Here is a 20,023-nt window from a genome sequence, read left to right as displayed (position 1 = left end):
CAAGGAGTCTGAACATCCCCAAATGCCTAGGAAGCAGGTCGGGCAGATGTGTATGACTTTCCTGGTCAGGAAATCTGGGCCACGTGGGCCTGGAACTCAGGTCTTCTAGCCCTGGCCTCGGGCCCTGTCCAGTCACTGCCACCCCTCTGTTGTTCTCAGAAGGCAGCAAAAGGGCCACTGGCTGCAGCCTGCCCCTGCCCCGCTGATTCTTACCCTCAGCTGCTGGAATCCCCAAGGAGGCCTCAACACGGGCAAACTAATTGCTGGAGACAGTTTTGGCCCTGACTCTGTTGACAGAGCTCAGGGAGGAGATGGGGGGAGACATATGTCTGGCTATGGGGCTGTTTACAAGCCACGCTGATCTCAGTCTGTGATGACAGATGGTTGTAGCAGGGAGATGTGGAGGGTCCAGAGAACACGCACGCGCGCGTACACACACACACACACACACACACACACACACTGGACGAGGCTGAGCTTGATACACACGGGCACGTGTACAGGCTGGAGCTTCAGTCCTGATTTGCAAACTCTGGCGGGTAAACTGAAAAGAAAACTTCGACTCCCCTGGGGGCAGCGGAAAGGGTGTGGGTGCTGGGGCAGGCAGGCTCACATCTAATTCCTGGCTCCACTCTGACTAGCTGTGTGACTTGGGGCACACTCCTTAACCTCCCTCAAGGCCTTAATTTTTTTCCCATGTAGAAGTGGGGATAGAAACTCAGTTTGTGCGTTGTTGTGAGGATTAACTTTACTGAAACAATCAACATCAGACTAAAGCTAGCTCAGGGCCTGGCACAGTCCCTGGAGATGCTCCCCTAGACTCCCTCCCTTCCTCCTTCCCTCCCTCCTCCCCTCCCAGCAACACAGTTTTAAGGACAAGCTGGCCGGCTGCTCCTTACTGGCTGGAGAGACTTGGGCAAGTAACTCTCCGAGCCTTGGTTTTCTTATCAGTAAAATGAAGATGACCATTCTTTTCTCAGGGCATTATTGTGAACACTAAACAAGCGAGAAAAAGTCTGAGCGTGAGGCTTGTCACATGTTGATTATTATCATAATGTCCATTATTCCGGTGGTGAAGTCCTAATGGATCACCCCCCTGCTACCAGTGATGCAGAAATCCCACCCAAAGATGGGCTCTGACTGCTTCTTCAGGGTGGATCCGAAGTCAAAATGGGTGTCTCGGTCACTACGAACCATGAGGTAGGGAGGGGTCTGGCCAGACACCTGGCTCAAATGGGTACCACACCAGCCACCCCGACCCCACCGCTCCCTGGGGCTCTCCAGGCCAGAGATGCCACGTGTCAGTGACACCCCTGCGGGGGCAGGAAGGGTGTGAACGTGAGCTGAGGCACATTTCCCAGGAGGCTCTGAGTCCCTTGGAAGCTCTCAGAACAACCCTGAGCCAAAGAGTCACGACTTTTTTCAGCCCAACAAACTGCAACTCGGAAAATCTCGTTTCTTTAGGGCAGGAGACTGGGCGTCTGACCCAAAGTCTCAGGGAACAGGAGCCCCACCCCGGCACAGCTGTTCCCCCGGCCCAGGTCCTCGAGTTCAGCGAATGCCCAAGCCAAGAGGCAGGGGAAACAGATTACAGAGCAAGTAGAATGAGGGGGCTGGGGTCACATAGACCTGGAGCTTCAGGGCCAGTTTCATCTATAAAATGAAGACAGTAACACCACCTACAGGTGTGGTTAGCATGCAGAGAAACGAGAACAAGAACAGTGCCTGGCTCGTATCACAGCTTCTGAATTAAGAGCATCTGAGGAGGATGTGGGGCTTCCCTGCTGGCACAGCTGGTAAAGAATCCGCCTGCAATGCAGGAGATCCAGCTTTGATCCCTAAGTCAGGAAGATCCCCTGGAGAAGGGAATGGATACCCACTTCAGTATTCTTGCCTGGAGAATTCTATGGACAGAGGAGCCTGGTGGGACAAAGAGTCAGACACGACTGGGCGACTAACACACACACACACACGAGGAGGACGTGATGGGGTGATGTTGCTGTGACTCACACTAGGATTCTCTGCCCCAGCCCCCTCAGACATCACCTTCACACGCCCATTCTCCCCAGGGGCTGACATCACAGACCGACAGCCGGAACACCCCTTGTGGGCAAGGACCATGGCAAAACCAAGCCAAACCAAGGCTTTCCTTCTATTGAGAGTTTCAAATCAATTTCCAGACATCTACATAAACCTCCATCCCCTCGAAAATCAAGTTCCTTCTCCCACTCCTTCCACTCACTAGTTCTTGGTAGGCACACTCTTCGTAATGGGGGGCTGAGGACTTCTGGAAACATCCCACTATAGAGCGAGACAGCTGCAGTTTTTAATAAGTTGTCCCTACTGCTCAGCTTCCAGTTGAGCTCTGCCTACTAGAAACTTCCATACAGCTGCTTTTTTCCCCTCACCAAACCACACAGAACAAGCCTACCTGCTCCTACCCCACACCATGTTTCCTTCAACACAGCTCCCTTAATTCAGACCAGTGCTGCAGGCTAGTGCCATGCCTGTCTGTTCAATCCAGTCTTCTGGCCGGATTCTGGCTTTCATGTACACCTGGAATACAGTCCTGGGATGCACCCTCTTGACTGAAATCCTGGTCTAGCATCCTGACTGGTGTTGTCTTCAGGCAGTCCCAACACCCCCACCCTACTCCTCGCTGATTACGGATCAGGCTTTCCCAGGGCTTCCCTGATAGCTCAGTTGGTAAAGAATCTGCCTGCAATGCAGGAGACCCCAGTTCTATTCCTGGGTTGGGAAGATATGCTGGAGAAGGGATAGGCTACCCACTCCAGTATTCTTGGGCTTCCCTGGTGACTTGGCTGGTAAAGAATCCACCTGCAGTGAGGGAGACCTGGGTTCAATCCCTGGGTTAGGAAGATCCCCCAGAGAACGGAAAGGCTACCCACTCCAGTATTCTTGCCTGGAGAATTCCATGGACTGTATGGTCCATGGGGTCGCAAAGAGTCAGACACAACTGAGCGAATTTCACTAGTCTCCCCACCCCCTCACCGATTATGGAGATCCTGATCAGTTAAGCATTAGACACAGTGTGATTTGAAATATAGCTCCTTGGTCCTAGCTGTGTGACCCTGGACAAGCTCTTTAGCTTTTCTCCTCCAACAAATGGGGATAAAGATCCTTAGCTTGCAGGTGGTCATGACAGTGACGTGAGATAATGCATGTGAAAGCACAGCATAGTGTAAAAATTCAGTAACTGGCAGCTATAATTGCTTTTTCAGAGGGAAAGTCATAGAATTCCTTGAAGGGGCAGAGCAAGAGAATCCGCTCTCCCTGGAGATACAGGGAGGGGCCTGGGTTCCGAGGTGAACTCATCCCACGCCAGGCAGATGGAGAGATGGTCTCATGGCAAACAGCTGGAGCCCACCACTGCGGGCCGCGCGCCGTGTGCCAGCCCCGCCTGCCGCAGCAAAGGGGCCTCAGGGTTGACACGGCCAGTGCCAAGCCAGATGGGGCAGCGGCCAACTTTCCAGTCAACCCAGATGTCTGTCTTTCTCGGGTGAAAACTCAAAAATGTGGCCTCAATCAAAGTGGCTTTAAAGGGCTGTGTGTTCTCCAGACCCTGGTGGGGGGACGACCGCAGCTCTTGAGCCGGGACCTTTGATAACTGCCCAGGGGTCAGAAAGATGTGGCTCAGGCCAGGTCCTGGCAGATCAGCTGCATCTGCCACTCAGAGTGAAGGGAGAAAGGGTGGGGGGACCAGAGGCTGGCCTTGCTTGACTCCCGGAGCTGTTTCCTTGAGAAAGAAGGCACTGAGGATTTTTTTTTTTTTTTTGGAAGAAAATAGATTTGTCTGAGCCATGTAACTGAGATGTCAAGGCAGTCCTTTTCCATGTCACAAATAGCAGCATTCTGCAGGGACCTTCTTCAACAGTCCTGTACAGCCTCAGGAGTCAAAGGTGATTTAGGGAAAGCTATGAAGTCACACGTGACTCCTCCCCCACCCCAGCTTCTGGCTTTATTACTGCCTCACCTCCTGATTCTATTAGACTACCTTGTTGGGAGCAACAAAGCCCTTCCCTGAGGGGTGCAGTAGTGTTTTTATCAGAAGAGAAGTTCAGAGGGGCAAAGCCACCAGAGCTGAGAATGTTCTAGAACACAGGAATCATGCTTGTCTTGCCAACCATTCCGAAATCCACCCCAGCCCCTCACCTTCTTTTTCCTGAGTCTTGCATAGTAGTTTGCCTGTCTTGCCTACTTAAAGAAACACTCCTCACCCCAGCTCCCCAGGCTCGGGTGTGGAGCTGTCTGGCACCCTGTCAATACAAACAAGGTTCCCCAGCGTCCTGCCCCTTCTCTCCACAATGCCCAACTGCACTTTACCACATTTTAAATGTTGACATTGCCCTGTCTTTGTAATTTCTTGTTCAGTATGGGGAATGCTTAACATTCCAGGGTCTGCACCCTGGTGCCCAGCTTGCTGAGATGTGCTGAACACAGTGAGGGAGCTGGTGTTCAGAGGCACTACCTGGTACAGGGAGTGGGTAAGGCCTCAGCCTTGGGCGTGTTCTGCTCTAGGAAATGTTCTCACACACTTGATCTCGCCGGCCTATGCAATTTTCTTGGGTTATTAGGCACTTCCCTACCTCTTTGGCTTACTCTAATAATTCTTTAGATCTCATCCTGGATGTCACCTCCTACAAAAGCCTTCCCTGATCCACCAGTTTGAGGAAGGATCTCTTAGCCCACAGTGTTCGGATTGTGCAGGTTGAACCCTGCACAAAAGGATGACATCTGACCCAATCATTGGCATCCTGCATTTTTCTAATTATAAAGACTATTTTGAACACATGGAAGGGTCACTGTTCACTCATTTGCACAAAGGTGCTACAGGAGCTATCCGCGGTCCCAGTTCTGCTGTCTGCAACACCCCTCCACCACCAGACTGTACACGTGAGAGAGGTGGCACTGTTTCTACCTGTTCTTCACTGTTTGGGCAGGGCTGCACACTATGGGTACTTCATCAGTGCTAGCTGAATGGAGTGTGGTATGAGGAAGTCTCAAGGGTGGGTCTGACCAGGAGGAAGAAAAGTGGTGAAAACATCTCTGGCCTGCAGGGGGCGATGCTGAGCAGTTCCATACACTTCCCCACCAGGTGACGGGGCCAGTCCCTTTACCCTTTTTGGAGGAATACTTTCTAACAATAATTATAACAGCTACCACGAAATGTCCTAATGGTAAGTACAGGCACCATCTCACTGACTCTTGACAGCGGCCCCATGAGGCTGGCACTGTTCTGTCTCCACTCCACAGATCGAAGATGAGGCAGAGTGAGCTCAGCAGGTAAGAGCTGGGACTGGTACCCATCATGCGTTGGACACTCAGGCCTGGAAGCTAAATACTATCCTGTGCTGCTTCACCAAAGTGTCTATCACACTGTGAAACTGTCCACATTTCTTTTTAGTCTGGAAAATGTGATCACTGCTCCACAGGCGAGTCTGAAGTAAGTGCCTCTCCCACCTTCGGGCTCTGAGCCAGGCCCCCCACTCACCGAGTTGACTGCTGACAAGCAAAGGAAATACCTGCCAGGCCTGGGCCCAGACCTAGGAGGGAGACCTGCATGGGGCGGGGAAGGGAAGACAGGCTGAGTGGGCAGGAGCCATGTTCAGGCAGAGGAACCTTGTCACCCGCTTCCCAACTTTAAGGTCAATGCCTGTGAGAGCAGCATTCCTGAATTCTCAGGGCTCAGAGTACACGAGGCACCTGGTGAGTATTTGCTTACGGACTGACTGACTGAATGAATGAATATGTTAGGCTTTCTCATCATTGGAAAGAGGGCTGGAAGCAGAGTTTCGCATACCCCAAGGCCCAGGATATTCTGGGGCAGGTGCCCAACCCAGATTCAAAGACTGGGAGGTAGGAAGCAGGAGGTGAGGAGGAGAGAATGAAGGAAACATTGAGGCACTAAATCAAAAACCTCGGGGCCTCTGCGACCTGGGCAGGGGGTATGTGGAATGGGTTGAGGGGTATACCAGGGGGCCCAGCCTGGGATGGGATTCCTAAAATCTGAGCAAGAACAACTGGCAAAAGGCAGTGACCTCTTTCAGGCCATCAGATGGAACAGGCAGGCTACACTGCACCCGGCTGCGGGTCTGAGCTGTCAGGAGCCTCTGCCACCAGTCAGAAGCAGACCTGGAGAGCCTGCCCAGTTTACCAGCCTTTTCTACCTGCCTGGCCTCTGAGACCGTGGTGGGAGATGCAGGGCGGGGTGTGTGTGTGTGTGGGGGTGTCTGCTGCAGAGGCCAGGCCCTGGGAGAGCTTTGCTCACAACCCTGGAGCCTGGTACCCAGCACTCACCTGGTCTGGGTGGACACGGGGCACAGGAGGTCACCCCCCAGAAGGCTCCCACGCTGCCACAGCAGTCCTCTTGGGCCGTCAGCTCTGGCAGGGGATTGGCACACTGGAAAAAAAAAAGGACCATGGGCACTCATCACCTGCTTCACTTTCCTGCACAGAGATGTCCCAGGAGAGCCTGAGTCATGAGTTCACCCCTCACATACTGCCAGAGAATGCCCCCACCCAAGGGAAGGGAGGGGAGGCGTTGTCCCAGAAGGAAATAGAGAAACCCGAGGTCCACCCTGCCAGACACTAAACTTAGGGGACGGGGTGGCAGTGACACACCCAGACAAGATCTTCTCTGTGAGGTCTGCAAACTGCCCCCTATCCATGCCCCCAGTCCAAAGACACAGGGGTCCCAAAGGATGGGCTTTCCTCCATCAAACTCCAGAGAATGCCAGGACCACCTCCTGCGAGCAGGGTCCATGCTCAGCCACACTGCAGTTGAGAGGATCTGGGGACCCAGGATCCTATCCTTGAGCTACTCCCCACCTGTTCCAGCTCCCTAACCTTGGGAGGGGTTTCTGGAAATGCCAAACTGCAACCCTAGGGAAAACCATCTTGGGTCTGGTTTAGTCCCTATCTTTAGGTGCCTGGACTCAGAAAAGCTCACTTTATTTCCCATTACTGACTGCGGATCCCATCAGCGAAAGAGGGAATGGATCGTCTTTTATCTTCACACGCCCAAGGCTTTAGGGTTTAACCTGCACTTGCTGATTTTACATCTCGTGACTCAACTCTCCAAGCTCCTTGCCAGATCTAACAGCCCCTCTATCCACACCCTGGGGGTCCTATACTCAGCTCCAGCGGAGCTCAGGATTTGCTGGGACCCGAGGACGCCGATTCCCCTGCAGATGGGGCCCCTCTTGGGTCCTCTTCTATGGTCCTGGCACTGACAGGTACCCAGTGGAGCCTGGGTTGGCTTGCCCAACCTCTCGACACTCATGGCAATTTTATGCTCTGAGTTTTCCCGTCTGGGAAATGGGAGACCCTGCAGACGCCCACATTCTCTAAGAATCCTCTAAGGAGGACAGAGGAGGACGGGCACTGCGGGAAGCAGTCACTGTCTCAAAGCCCCCGGAGCTGGGGCTGGAGCCGCGATCTCACCTGTCCGTTTAAAGTGCTCAGGTAGCATCGACCCAGAAGGGCCGGAGTCCTGGGCACCACTGGGGGAGGTAGCCGAGGAGCTTCTCCGAACCGGGCGGGGATGCGGTTGCTGTCCCAGTGGCTGTGGCCGGGGCCGGCAGGGAGCCGGGGCGAGGGCCTGGTCTCCACGCTATTCTCCTCCGGGGCCTCCTCGGCCTCGCCTCGCACCCGAGCCACCTGGTGGATCTGTACCGAGGCCTCGGGCGGGTGGCGGATGTGCACTTTCACCAAGGAGGGGTTCACTGAGGCTGGGCACAGGAGCTGGGGTCAGAGGTGGGGACACAGGGCCCCACCCTCTAAGGAGTGGCATCAGCCCTGGGCCAGGTGGGCCCCTGTGTGTCTCCCCAAATCTCTCCTCTGTTTCTTCACTCTCTACCCAAACCCCAGAAGAATTTCTCAGGGAGGACGGGACAAAGCACAGACTCCTTCATTCCACACCTTCCTATGAAGAGCCTTCATTACCAGCTTCCAAAGTACCTTCCTGATTCCACCTCCTCCCATGATCCTGCATAGCCCTTGGGCTCCAGCCCAACCAACCCTGCGTGGTCCCCACCCCATGCCTTTGTTCAGACCAGTCCCTCTGCCCTGGAAGCCCTCCCACTCTCCTCTGCTTAACAAAAACCAACTCATTGTTTAAGGCCTAACCGAAGCCCACCTCCTCCCAGAACACTCCAAACTCGGGTCTCTCTCGTGATCTCCTACAAAATTCTGTATTTTTTTGGTCCCCTTTATTTGGCACCTAATAATAGAGGCATTTTCTCTCTCCTGTCCAGGATCCATGGGTTCCTTAAAGTCAGGACCCTACCCTTAGACTCTTTTGTCTTACTCATAGCACCCAGTAGAGGGTAAGGGCAAAAAATATATAAACAAATAAATTGATGAACTCAGAAGGAAAGGCAGAGAAAAATTTAGGGAATGAAACTGGGCCCTGAGGATGGAGGAGAAGGAAGTGCTGGAGACTCAGTTTCCCATTTCCTCTATCAGGATGCCAGCACCCACCCCACACGGTTCCCCAGCCCCACACTCACCCAGCTGGTTGGAGAGAGGCAGCGTGAAGGTGGACTGCTTCAAGGGGCCCTCCAGTGGGGCCCTGTGGCGGGGGCCCCTCTCTGGAGGCTCCTGGTCCAGCCTGGGGGCTGGCAGGTGGCAGAACTTCCCGGTAGAGTTGGCAGGGCACCAGCACTCGTCCCTGCCGATGCAGCGGCCCCCGTTCAGGCAGGGGATCTGGCAAAAGTCTACAACACCGACCTCAGGGTGACTGGGGGCGGAAGCGTACAGCAGCACCTACTATGTGGGCTGGCGGGGTGGGGGAAGGGGGGTGACCGGGCCCCCAAGTCTGATGGCTTCCGGAACCCGGTCCCCTCGGAAATGCAGGGACTTTCCAGGAGGCCTGGGAGTGAAGGAGGATGGATAATAACTAGGCCTTGCCTTTCCTCAGCCCCACGGTGACCTGGAAGATGGTGAGGGGAGTGGCCCTATTTACTCCTTCACCTCTCTGTGAGGAAACTAGGACTCACAGAGGTTGTGTGACCTGCCGAGTCACACGTGACAGAGCTGGGTGAGGACTCAGCGTTGTGTGATCCCAGACAGCTCACGGGAGCCACAGTAGGACAGCGCCGGGCTTTATTCCTGCAGATCTGGGCTCCAGGCCAAGGCAGACTGGTCCCTCTGACCAACTGCCTCCCCGCAAACCCCTACCCCGGCCCCCACCCCCACCCCCAGGGCCAGCCAGGAAACTTCCGGGCTGGGAATGGACTCACAAATGCGGAACCCGGACTTGGGGTCGTGCCCATGGCCGCTCTGGCTGTACAGGGTGGTGGTGTCGCCACGCTCGCAGCTGTTGGCGCAGCGCCCACGGGCACAGGTCTGCTTGCAGATGGTGGGAGTGAAGACGATCTTGATCTTCTTGATTTTCTCCGTGAGATTCAGCCCTGCAGAGAGAGGGCTTGGGTCCAGGGGGCAGGGCTGAGAGGCACAGCTGTGACCTCCAGAGGCTGGCTAGAAAGACCCACACAGGACTGGCTTGAATCCATCCCAAGGGCATTTGCTAAGTCCCTCCTGGATGTAAGGTCCCATAGTGGGGGCAGGGTAACAGCTCACAGTCCAACATCTCCTGAGGGATGCCGATGGGCCAGCAACTGAGTTCGGGCTTCATGCACAACCACTCTCACCCTCTGGAGTCTTATTTTAGGTAGAACCATTAGAAATTGCCATCTTTGTAGGTTAATGTGGTTGAATACTGGCCATGTTCCTAGATCCCAGTTAGCATTCCCATCTGACAGGCAAGGAAACTGAGGCTCAGTGAGGGATGGATTGTATTGCATGTCACACAGCTGGCAAGGGAGGCAGCTGGGCTCTGAATCCCAGCACAGAGAACAGAATGTAGCTCAGATTTGCCAGCGTAGACAGTTTTCCAAGAGAATGCCTGAAAGAACGATGAAAGTCAGGTATTGGAGGCCCTAAGGGCCAGAACGAGCATAGAGCACTTTATCCAGCTGGTGATGGGAAATCATTGACAGTTTTCAGGGAGAGGTCAAAAGAGAGTGGGGGTGTTATGTCCTCCCAGCTGGGGTGCGCAGGTGACTGGGGAGGCAGGATGAGTGGTTGGGAGGTCACTGTGGCAGAGTAAGAGGAGGGTGCTTCATTTAACATGAGTGGTGACAGCGGATGTACAAAGCAAGGGTATTCATTCCATCCTGGGGGCCAGGGAGGGAAGCAGGAGGCAGAGGGGCTGAGCAGGGAACTATAAAAGGTCTGTATAGACTTGACTGTGAAGCGAGCAGAGACAGAAAGGAAGGCAGAGGAAAATAACCGTGTGTGTGTGTGTGTTTATGAGAGACAGAAAGAATGGAGATTTATACGCAACTGTATATGCTGTAGGGGAAGGGCTGAGGGTGGTCAGGTTCGAAGTGGGAGGAGAACCAGGGTAGGGGGAGGCCAAGTGACAGCCGAGGGGTCCAGAGGAGTCAGGAAACAGTGGCACATGCCTTAGACAAGAGGAGGGGCGCTGCCTTTTCAAGACGGCAAGAGAGATCATTCATGCATGCTGTCCACAACACAGATCCACCTTGAAAACGCTGTACCAAGTGATGGAGCAAAAGGCCACACGTGGTAAGATCCCGTTTACACAAAATGCCCACGATTGGCAAATCTCTAAGGACAGCAAGAGGGTGGGGGGGGGGGAAGAGAGTGACTCCTTAACGGGCATGGGTCTTCTTTTTGAAGTTATGGCAATGTTCTGTAATTAGACAGTGGTGGTGGTGGCTGCATAAAATTGTGAATATCCTGAAAACCATGGAGGTGTACCCTTTAAAATGGTTAATGTTACATTATGTGAATTTCACCTCAACTTTAAAAATGGGAAACAAAGAAAGGCAGGTCAGCTCAGGCACGGGTTTAGGCAAGGGAATGACGTGCATGGCATAGCGGGGGGCGCATATGGGGGCAGGAAGGTGAGAACTCTGGGGAGTAAGAAGCATGGCCGTGGGATGGGGCTGGGGAAGGTGGGGGCCTCTTGGAGAGGCTGCTCTGAGGAATGAGAGAGACAAAGTGTCCAGGCATCCCAGGAAGGACTGCTGAGCAACGACCAAGAATCCTCAGGGGTGCTTAGTTCTCTCCTCTGGGAAGCAGCGCTCCCGCTGTAGGTGCTGAGGAAGCAACTGGTCAGGTTGGTCCAGGAGGCTCGGGCTTTGCAGAAAGGATGAAGGGGAAGGACCAGGGCTGGGGAGGTGAGGTTCACAGCTGGATACGAAAGACGCAAAGGCAGGACAGGTGACAGATGGGGCGGAAAAGGACAAGTCAAGGTCTAAATGTCTCAAGGGGGCACAGTCTCTCTAACAGCTGGCTTGGGACCCCTGGAGCCTGGCACAAAGCAGGTGCTCGACAACTGTTCGTTGGCTGAAAGGATGAGGGACAGGGTGACAATTCAGCCTTTCTGAGAGAGTGAAGCAGGGAAGCAGTAGTGGGGAGAAGGAGGCTCTATGAGGTCCCGGAGACAGGGCATCCTTACCCCAGGAAGATGACGGGTGGTCCAGATATGCTGCCTGTGGGGCACCATCCCTCCGCTCAGGACCTGGCCCCATGGGCAGGGCATTGGAAGTCAGCTGGCCACTGGCCACAGGGGCTGGATAAAGTCGGGAGGTCTGGGACAGCCCCACATGCTGCTGGGAGGAGTGGGTCTGGCTGAGCCCACTCAGGGTCCTGGGGAGACAAGTGAGGCATGAGGTTGGCATCCTGGGGTAGCATCCCTGTGCCCTTCCAGTTCAGGACATCCAGCCCCTGCCTCCACACTGGGAGAGTGTTCTCTACTTGGCTGCCTTCTTCCCAACTCCAGGAAAATGGAGGTGCCCCGAGACAGGGAGAAAGGGTCCAGGCCAGCTGGCTGGTGGGAGTGCCCACCTTTGTGTGGGACTGCCAGGCTTTGTCTGGGTATTCTGGGCAAGTCACTTAGCCTCCCTGGGCCTCAAGGCCCACGACTGCAAAATGAAGGTGTTAGACTGGTCTCATGTAGCTCTGACATTTGTAGAGTTTGAGACTCTTATGGACTAGCCCCCACCCTAAATCTGAGTCCAGTGCCTGTCCCTTGCCGCGATGAACCTTGACACATAAACTATTATATTTTATTTATTTATTTTGGCCGCACCATGCGACACGTGGGATCTTAGCTCCCTGACCAAGTGGCAAACCCATGCTCCTTGCAGTGGAAGTGCAGGATCTTAACCATTGGACTGCCAGGGAAGTCCCCCCTTATCTCTTATTAATATAACCTATCATGCTTACAAATTGCTTGTGGACTAGGTGCCCAGCAAATACATGTTCACAGATTGATTCAGGGAGGAAAACCTGACTATCCCCTGATTAATTTTATTGTTAAACTAATAAAACAACAATATTCAAGGAGAAAGAATTGAATTCATCACCCTTCACTCAACACAGCAAATACTTTGGCATATTTCCTTTCAACCTCTGCTCAAGTATATCGTCACTATCTGTTGTGTGATTATCTGTAGATATCATCGTCATTGTCTGCGAGAGTGAAGCGGGGAAGCACTGGTGGTGAGAAGAAGGCTCCCCACCTATTGTCATTGTCTGTAGATACCATTTAAATGCTCTTGGCATTATCTGTAGAGATCATTTAAATTCTGATTAATATTAGGTGGTACTTGATACAATTCTACAATTTTCACATTTATCATCTTAATTGCTACATGATAGTCTATATGAAGATGAATCACAATGCATACATTCTATTACCTATTTTGTTTTACATTTTCAACTGTGGACATCCTGACTCATATGGCTTTTCTTCTTCACTTAAAATATTCTTTTAGGGAACTTCCTGTTGGTCCAGTGGTTAAGACTCCACACTCCTAATGCAGGGGGCTTGGGTTCAATCTTTGGTCAGGGAATTAGATACTGCATGCAGCAATGAAGATCCCAAGTGCTGCAACTAAGATTTGGCACAGTCAAATAAATAAATATTAAAAATGCTCTTTTAGTATGGGGGTTCATTAAACTAATTTTTATTCTGTATGTTTGAAATTTTCTTGTAAGAAATATTTTGAAAATGATTATTATTTTATGCTTAATTCCACAGACTAGGATGTAATTAATTCCAAAGATTAGAAACATTTATGGCTCTAGGTATACACTGGAGATAGTGCTCCCAAAAAGCTGCATCAAAATGTATACACAGAGAATGAGATGGCTGGATGGCATCACCTACTCGATGCACATGAGTTTGAGTGAACTCCGGGAGTTGGTGATGGACAGGGAGGCCTGGCGTGCTGTGATTCATGGGGTCGCAAAGAGTCGGACACGACTGAGCGACTGAACTGAACTGAACTGAACCATTTGGACTGCAGCCTCACCAGCGTAACATATTATTAACTTTTCATAAATCAGTAACAATCATCATAAATGACACGTCGGTGTTACCTTAGCTCCCTTTTTGTTATTTCTGAGGTTGAATTTTTTCACACATCTATTTAACACTTGTGAAAACTTTCTGCTCGTGTCTTTGGTACCTGAGGAATTTGAGCTGTTGATCCCATAAACCTGAACGTGCTCTTTACGTATCTATTATTAGGCAGGCCATTCTACAAGGCAGCCCCGGTTGTAACCACTCTGTCACTGTCACAATGTATACACACCACTGTGTACACGACAGTGTCTGGACTGTCGTGGGTATGAGCGCTTTGTAGACACTGAAGCTGAGAGAGTAATTACCTGCCCAAGATTATACAGCAGTAAATCAGACCCCAGGATTCCCACCTAGGGCAGCTAGACCGTGTGCTACCCAGTAAGGCAGCCCAGACCACAACAGAGGCTCAGCCAAGAAGCCTCTGCACAGGCCTGGGGTGGTGCTCTTTCCTCCAGCAGGTCCCACCCTTCGCCTCTCCACTGGCTTCCTTGCCCAAGCCGCACAAGGTCCTGGGGCCCTCTCCCTCCACCATCCCTACTCCAGTTGTGTTGGCCCCAGGGGTCCAAGCCGTGAGCAATCCCCTTCTCCTCCTTTCCTGGCTGAAGCCCTACCAGGACAGGGCTCAGAGTCTGACACCTTCCAGCCCTTCCCCTGCCCTGTTGGTCTAGGACTTGGCTCCCGTGAGCTTCAGTGCTGCTCTTCTTCAGGGCAACCAACCGCCATCCTCACTCTGAGAGTTCCGATCAGGCCTCGGCCTGCTCCCCAGGTTTGAGAGCTGGGATGGGAGAGAGGGCCCGTTCGCCACCCCGGAAGCTCTGGAAGCTGTCATAGACCAGAACTGGGAGCCCAACACTCAGGCACCTGCTCTTCACTCCCAGGAGAAAGTCGGCACAATTGACTGCAGCAGAAAACACAAGCCTTCCAGTGGTTTATAAGAGTTCGCCAAAGAGTGAGAGGTAAGTGGGCTGGTGGGTCAGTGGGAGTCTCCTCCTTGTGGCACTAGGCTGGTGCCATGGCTCAACAAAGCGTCAGCACCACAGAGCACCTTGGGAAGCGGACGCAGTAGTTCAGGTTCTGCCCAGACCACCTGGGACGTTTCTGAACTTGATGCTGCTGACAAAGAGCTCGCCAATCTGGTCTCGGTGGAAAACTCAAAGGGTCCTTTCTTAGAGGTTTGCGGTCACCGCTGTTATTGTGGCCAGCACTCGTTTCTCTAATTGGAACTCATGCTAATGACCCCAAGAATCCTGAGTTCAAATCCCTTAAGGGCCAATGGTTCAACTTTGCAGAGAAGGGAAAAAAAAAAATTCCCTAGTTGTAGAAAGACCTGTCTATACAGAGGAGAGAGGATAGGATTTGGGCTAGGCAGATGTCAGTTCTGCCTCCCACATGCGCGGTCACTAAAACCAGAAGGGTGACACCCACCTCACTGGGCTGTGGTGAGGACCAAGAGAAACACTGAGACCATGTGGTTATTTTGCAAATATAAGTAAGTGGTCACAAGGTGAAAACTGTGTCAGAATTCTCACATGAACAAAGAAAAAGAAAGTGCTAGCTACAGTTCAGACAAAATATCTCTCCCCAAACCACCAAAAATTCTTCTCCATCTAAGGGGAATAAAAGACACCCCAAATATCTTGTTACACTCTCCAAGCATTCTTCCATACAAAGGGCCAAGTGACTAATCTGGTGGCAACACATTTTTAACAACCACAGCCTTCTGAGCTCAATCTATTGTCTTCTACTGCTGTGATGGGGGCTTTGAGTTAAATGACAGAAATCAAAGCCTTAACTTCTGAGAGGCTCACAGCCAAGGAGGAAGCCTTGGTTCTTTCATAGGTCCTGTGTCTTATGCTGAAAGCACCCCTAGAAGGAGACCATGATCTCCCGTCATAAGCCCCAGCCCAGTCTGTGGAGGCGGGCCGGGAGGGAGGCGACCTGGGAGAAAAATCAACAGCCTCAGATCTGCGGACGATACTTCTCTAATGGCAGAAAGTGAAGACGAACGAAAGAGCCTCTTGATGAGGGTGAAAGAGGAGAATGAAAAAGCTGGCTTGAAATTCAACGTTCAAAAAACTAAGATCATGGCATCCAGTCCCATCATTTCATGGCAAATAGAAAGAGGAAAAAGTGGAAACAGTGACAGGTTTTCTTTTCTTGGGCTCGAAAATCATTGCGGATGGTGACTGCAGCCATGAAATTCAGAGGCACCTATTCCTTGAAAGGAAAGCTATGACAAACCTTGACAGAATATTAAAAAGCATAAAAATCATGTTGCTGACAAAGGTCTGTATAGTCAAAGCTATGGTTTCTCCAGTAGTCATGTATGGATGTGAGAGTTGGACCATAAAGAAGGCAGAGCACTGAAGAATTTATTCCTTTGAACCATCGTGCTGGAGAAGGCTCTTGAGAGTCCCTTGAACTGCAAGGAGATCAAACCTGCCAATCCTAAAGGAAATCAACCCTGAATATTCATTGGAAGGACTGATGCTAAAGCTGAAGCTCCAACTTTGGGCACCTGATGCAAAGAACTGACTCATTGGAAAAAGAAATCCTGGTGCTGGGAAAGATTGAAGACAAAAGGAGAAGGAAGCAGCAGAAGATGAGATGGTTAGATATCATCACTGACTCATTAGACACGAATTTGAGCAAACTCCAGGAGACAGTGGAGGACAGAGAAGCCTGGCATGCTGCAGTCCGTGGGGTCACAAAGAGTTGCACACGACTTAGCAACTGAACAACAACAACAAATTTGAATTCTCAGTTCAATTCTGGCTCCCAGAGAGTGGTGGCAATGAGGCAAGGGAGAATGTTACTGAGAAAGCGACTTCCCTGGACTACGTCCCCAGGATGGGGGGACTGGGCACTCTCAGCTGTGCAGGGTGTGGTTCTGTGCACTCTCAGCCCTGGAAGAGCTGCTGCAATTTCATCATAGGATAGTGGTTCTCAGACTTGCCTGGCACAAGACTGTCTGTCTGGGATTGTTTTAGGGAGGTCCTGGCAAAGTTGCCACAATGGACTGAAACAGCTCCCTCAAGACTTCAGAAGTCCATGGATCAGTAAAATTTTGAAACAAATTTAGGGGACCAACATAAATTGGCCAACTTTTTATTTTTATTAACACACACACACAACTACTAATTATTACCACCATAATCTTATGAAAGAAAATATATTTCAATGCCAATAAGAAATATCTAAATAAGCTTGAAAGTGAGTCGCTCAGTTGTGAGTCGCTCTTTGCGATCCCATGGACTGTACAAGACATGGAATTCTCCAGCCAGAATACTGGAGTGGGTAACTGTTCCCTTCTCCAGGGAATAAGCTTAACTTCATGGACATCTCACCTCATTGACTTTTTTTCATTTCTTCATGAACCAACAAAAACAGATGCTGGTCTCCATCACAGACCAGCATGGAACCAAGCGGGAACCACTGGGCTACATGATTCACCAAGATTTGCTCCAGCCTGAGAACGCTCGAGCTCTTTCAACCTATTTGGGAAGAAAACCTTCCAATCCCAGCTGGATGGGATCTTCCGAGCTGAGTGAAAACTCCCTGGACAGTGTACACCCAAAATAATGCCACTCAGTAAACATGGTGTGCTCAAATCCTACCCAACACGCTGGTTTCCTAACAGTGATGGGGAGACGAGCAGGTGAGCGACGCTGTGCCCTCCGCTTGACCCACTGTCACCTGACACTGGGGGCTCCACTCTACAAAGGGGCTTCCACTCTGGTGGCTCAGACAGTAAAGAATCTGTCTGCAACGCAGGAGACCTGGGTTCAAACCCTGGGTCAGGAAGATCCCCTGGAGAATGGAATGGCTACTCACTCCATTATCTTGCCTGGGAAATCCCATGGACAGAAGAGCCTGTGAGCTACAGTGCATGCGGTCACAAAGAGTTGGACATGACTGAGCGACTAACACACATATACTATTTTGTAAACAGTGTTCTGCTGCCAAAAGAAAGCTTAAAAACACCACTACAAGGTGCATTGAATAGTTATAGCTCCCATGGATAAAGCACTGAGCCAGGTGCTTTAAATGCATCATCTTATTTTATTGAATGAAGAAAGTAAGTTACAGAATAATATGGACAGTATACTTCCAGGTTTTTGTTTGAAAAAAAAAAATTCTCTTTCTCCCCTACAGATGTTTATAAGGGGATAAGAAAGGTCTGGAAGGATCTGTAAACAGTGGCTGCCCCTTGGGGATGAGAATGCCTGTACATGTGTAAACTTTATGTTTCCATATTTTTAGTTGTCTTTCAGTAAAAAAAATTGCTTTTACAATTTTACAGTAAACATGTATTATTTTGTAATGAAAACAAATCAGTCTTTTCCCCAGCAACTCCAATTTATAGAAAAGGAAACTGAGGCTCAAGAAAAACATGATAAATGTGTGCATATTATTAGGATCCAAGGTGCACTCTGACGACTAACAGATGTACAGGAGTTCAGATGTAAGAAAGACCACGACATTTGAGCTAGGGCTTAAGAGATGAGTAGGATTTTCACAGACCAAAATGAAGAGGAAGACATTCCACATAAGAAAATACATGAAGGGAGGAAGCACGGGTCATATTTAAGGAAGGATAATGAGCACAGTTGGATAAAGCACAGAATGGACAGGAAGGAAGGAAAAAACATCCTTTCAATGCCTACCAGGTAGCAGACATCATTCTAGCTGTTTTACGTAACATATAATTTACTTGTCCAGACAACCCTATGATCAAAAAAATCTCTGCTTGGCCAAAACCGCTTTAAACAAAGTAAAAAGACAAATGACAAAATGAGAAAAACATGTGCAATTTATATCACAGACAAAGAACCAATCTTCATAAGATTTAAAGAGCTCCTAGAAACAGAAAAGACAGACCAATAGCCCTAGAAGAAAAATCAGCAAAGGAATATGAGCAGTTCATGGTGGGTGGGGGTAGGGGGGAAGACCCATATATTTCTTTAATATGTGAAAATATGCCCAACTTTTCTCATTCTGAGATGTGCAAACAGAAACAACTCAGGTAGCCTTTTTCAATCCATCAGATGAGCAAAAAATCCAAATTTGGTGAGATCCTGCAGAAACAGATACTCTCAGATGCTGCTGGTAGGAATATTCATCAACACAGCCTATATCGAGAGCAATTTGGCAACGCCCATCCATACCCTACCTGATGGCCACCTGATGCGAAGAACTGACTCACTGGAAAAGACCCTGATACTGTGAAAGATTGAAGGCAGGAGGAGAAGCGGACAACAGAGGATGAGATGGTTGGATGGCATCACCAACTCAATGGACATGAGTTTGGGTAAACTCCGGGAGTTGGTGATGGACAGGGAAGCCTGGCGTGCTGCAGTCCATGGGGTCGCAAGGAGTCGGACACGACTGAGCGACTGAACTAAACTGAACTGATCCACACCCCAGTGTATCGATGCTTTGCCCCTGCAGGTCCGTCTGCAGCTGCCCTGCCCCTTGCACTCCGTGGCCGGTGCACCCCACACTGGCTTCCCCTGGATGAAAGGCCACCAACTCACAGGCTCCTCCCACCTCCATGACCGTTAAACTAATGATGGCCGGAACCCGGAACCGGAAGTTTAAAAGCCCCACCCCCTGCCTCAAGGCGGGACAACTCTCCAAGCTCCACCCTCAATTAGGCCTCGACTTGATTTTCCCAGAACCAGTCCTTCTTTTTCTCTGTCCACCTTTCCGTTTTGTTTCCCTCTCCCCGCAAAATCACACACACCCCAACTGATGTTCCAGCTCCACCTCTAGGGGAATCTGCCCTAAGACACTTGTAAATGTCCACAGTGATGGATGAACAAGATCATTCATAGAAGCCCTGTTTCCTAAGAGCAAAATATTTTGTAAAGAATAGAAACAATTTAAGTGTCCCTTAGTAGGAGGCTGGTTAAACAAACTAAGAGACATTCATGGGATGGAGTCCTATGCCCTCAAAACAGAAAGACGCAGCTCTTCTACATCCATAGGAAAAGCTCTCCAAGATATATCAGTTCAATCAGTTCAGTTCAGTCGCTCAGTCCTGTCCGACTCTTTGCAACCCCATGAATCACTGCACGCCAGGCCTCTCTGTCCATCACCAACTGCCAGAATTCACTCAAACTCATGTCCATCGAGTCGGTGATGCCATCCAACCATCTCATTCTCTGTTGTCCCTTCTCCTCCTGCCCCCAATCCCTCCCAGCATCAGAGTCTTTTCCAGTGAGTCAAGATATATAGATAAGTGAAAAAAAAAGCCTAAATCTGGCCCACCAACTGTTTTTGTACAGACTGTGACTTAACAATCATTTTTTATATTTCTAATGGTTGGAAAAAGTCAAAAGAAGAATAATATTTCATGACATGAGAAGGAGATATGAAATTCAAATTTAAGTTTCCATAAATACACTTTAATTGGAACACAGCCACACTCATTGTCTACAACTGCTTTTGCTCTACGATGGCAGAGCTGAGTAGTTGCAGACACCATATGTTGCACAAAGCCTAAAATATTTACTATCTGGCTTTTTATGGAAGTTTGCTGACTCCTGCTGTGGGGCATGTAAACTTTTGTGTAAAAATAGAGAAAATAAGGAT

The 20,023-nt window shown here is 50.4% G+C and overlaps 1 protein-coding gene across 4 annotated transcripts in view; it reads right to left on the bottom strand.

Moving 5' to 3' along the window:
* The window catches only part of LTBP2 (latent transforming growth factor beta binding protein 2), a 111,086-nt gene that overhangs the window by 44,353 nt on the left and 46,710 nt on the right, over window positions 1-20,023 (bottom strand). For all 4 annotated transcript variants that reach the window (XM_055437347.2, XM_088839450.1, XM_088839449.1 and 1 more), the window contains exons 4-8: window positions 11,513-11,703; window positions 9,264-9,434; window positions 8,532-8,738; window positions 7,465-7,751; window positions 6,319-6,421 (exon numbers count right to left, since the gene is read on the bottom strand). In XM_055437347.2, the coding sequence (XP_055293322.2) occupies window positions 6,319-6,421; window positions 7,465-7,751; window positions 8,532-8,738; window positions 9,264-9,434; window positions 11,513-11,703 (959 nt within the window). The remainder of the gene's footprint in view (window positions 1-6,318; window positions 6,422-7,464; window positions 7,752-8,531; window positions 8,739-9,263; window positions 9,435-11,512; window positions 11,704-20,023) is intronic.

This window comes from Moschus berezovskii, chromosome 9, assembly GCF_049115385.1.
Source record: "Moschus berezovskii isolate FMDL1 chromosome 9, NW_MosBer_1.0, whole genome shotgun sequence".
NCBI lineage: Eukaryota > Metazoa > Chordata > Mammalia > Artiodactyla > Moschidae > Moschus > Moschus berezovskii.
This window is presented reverse-complemented; position numbering and strand designations above follow the sequence as displayed.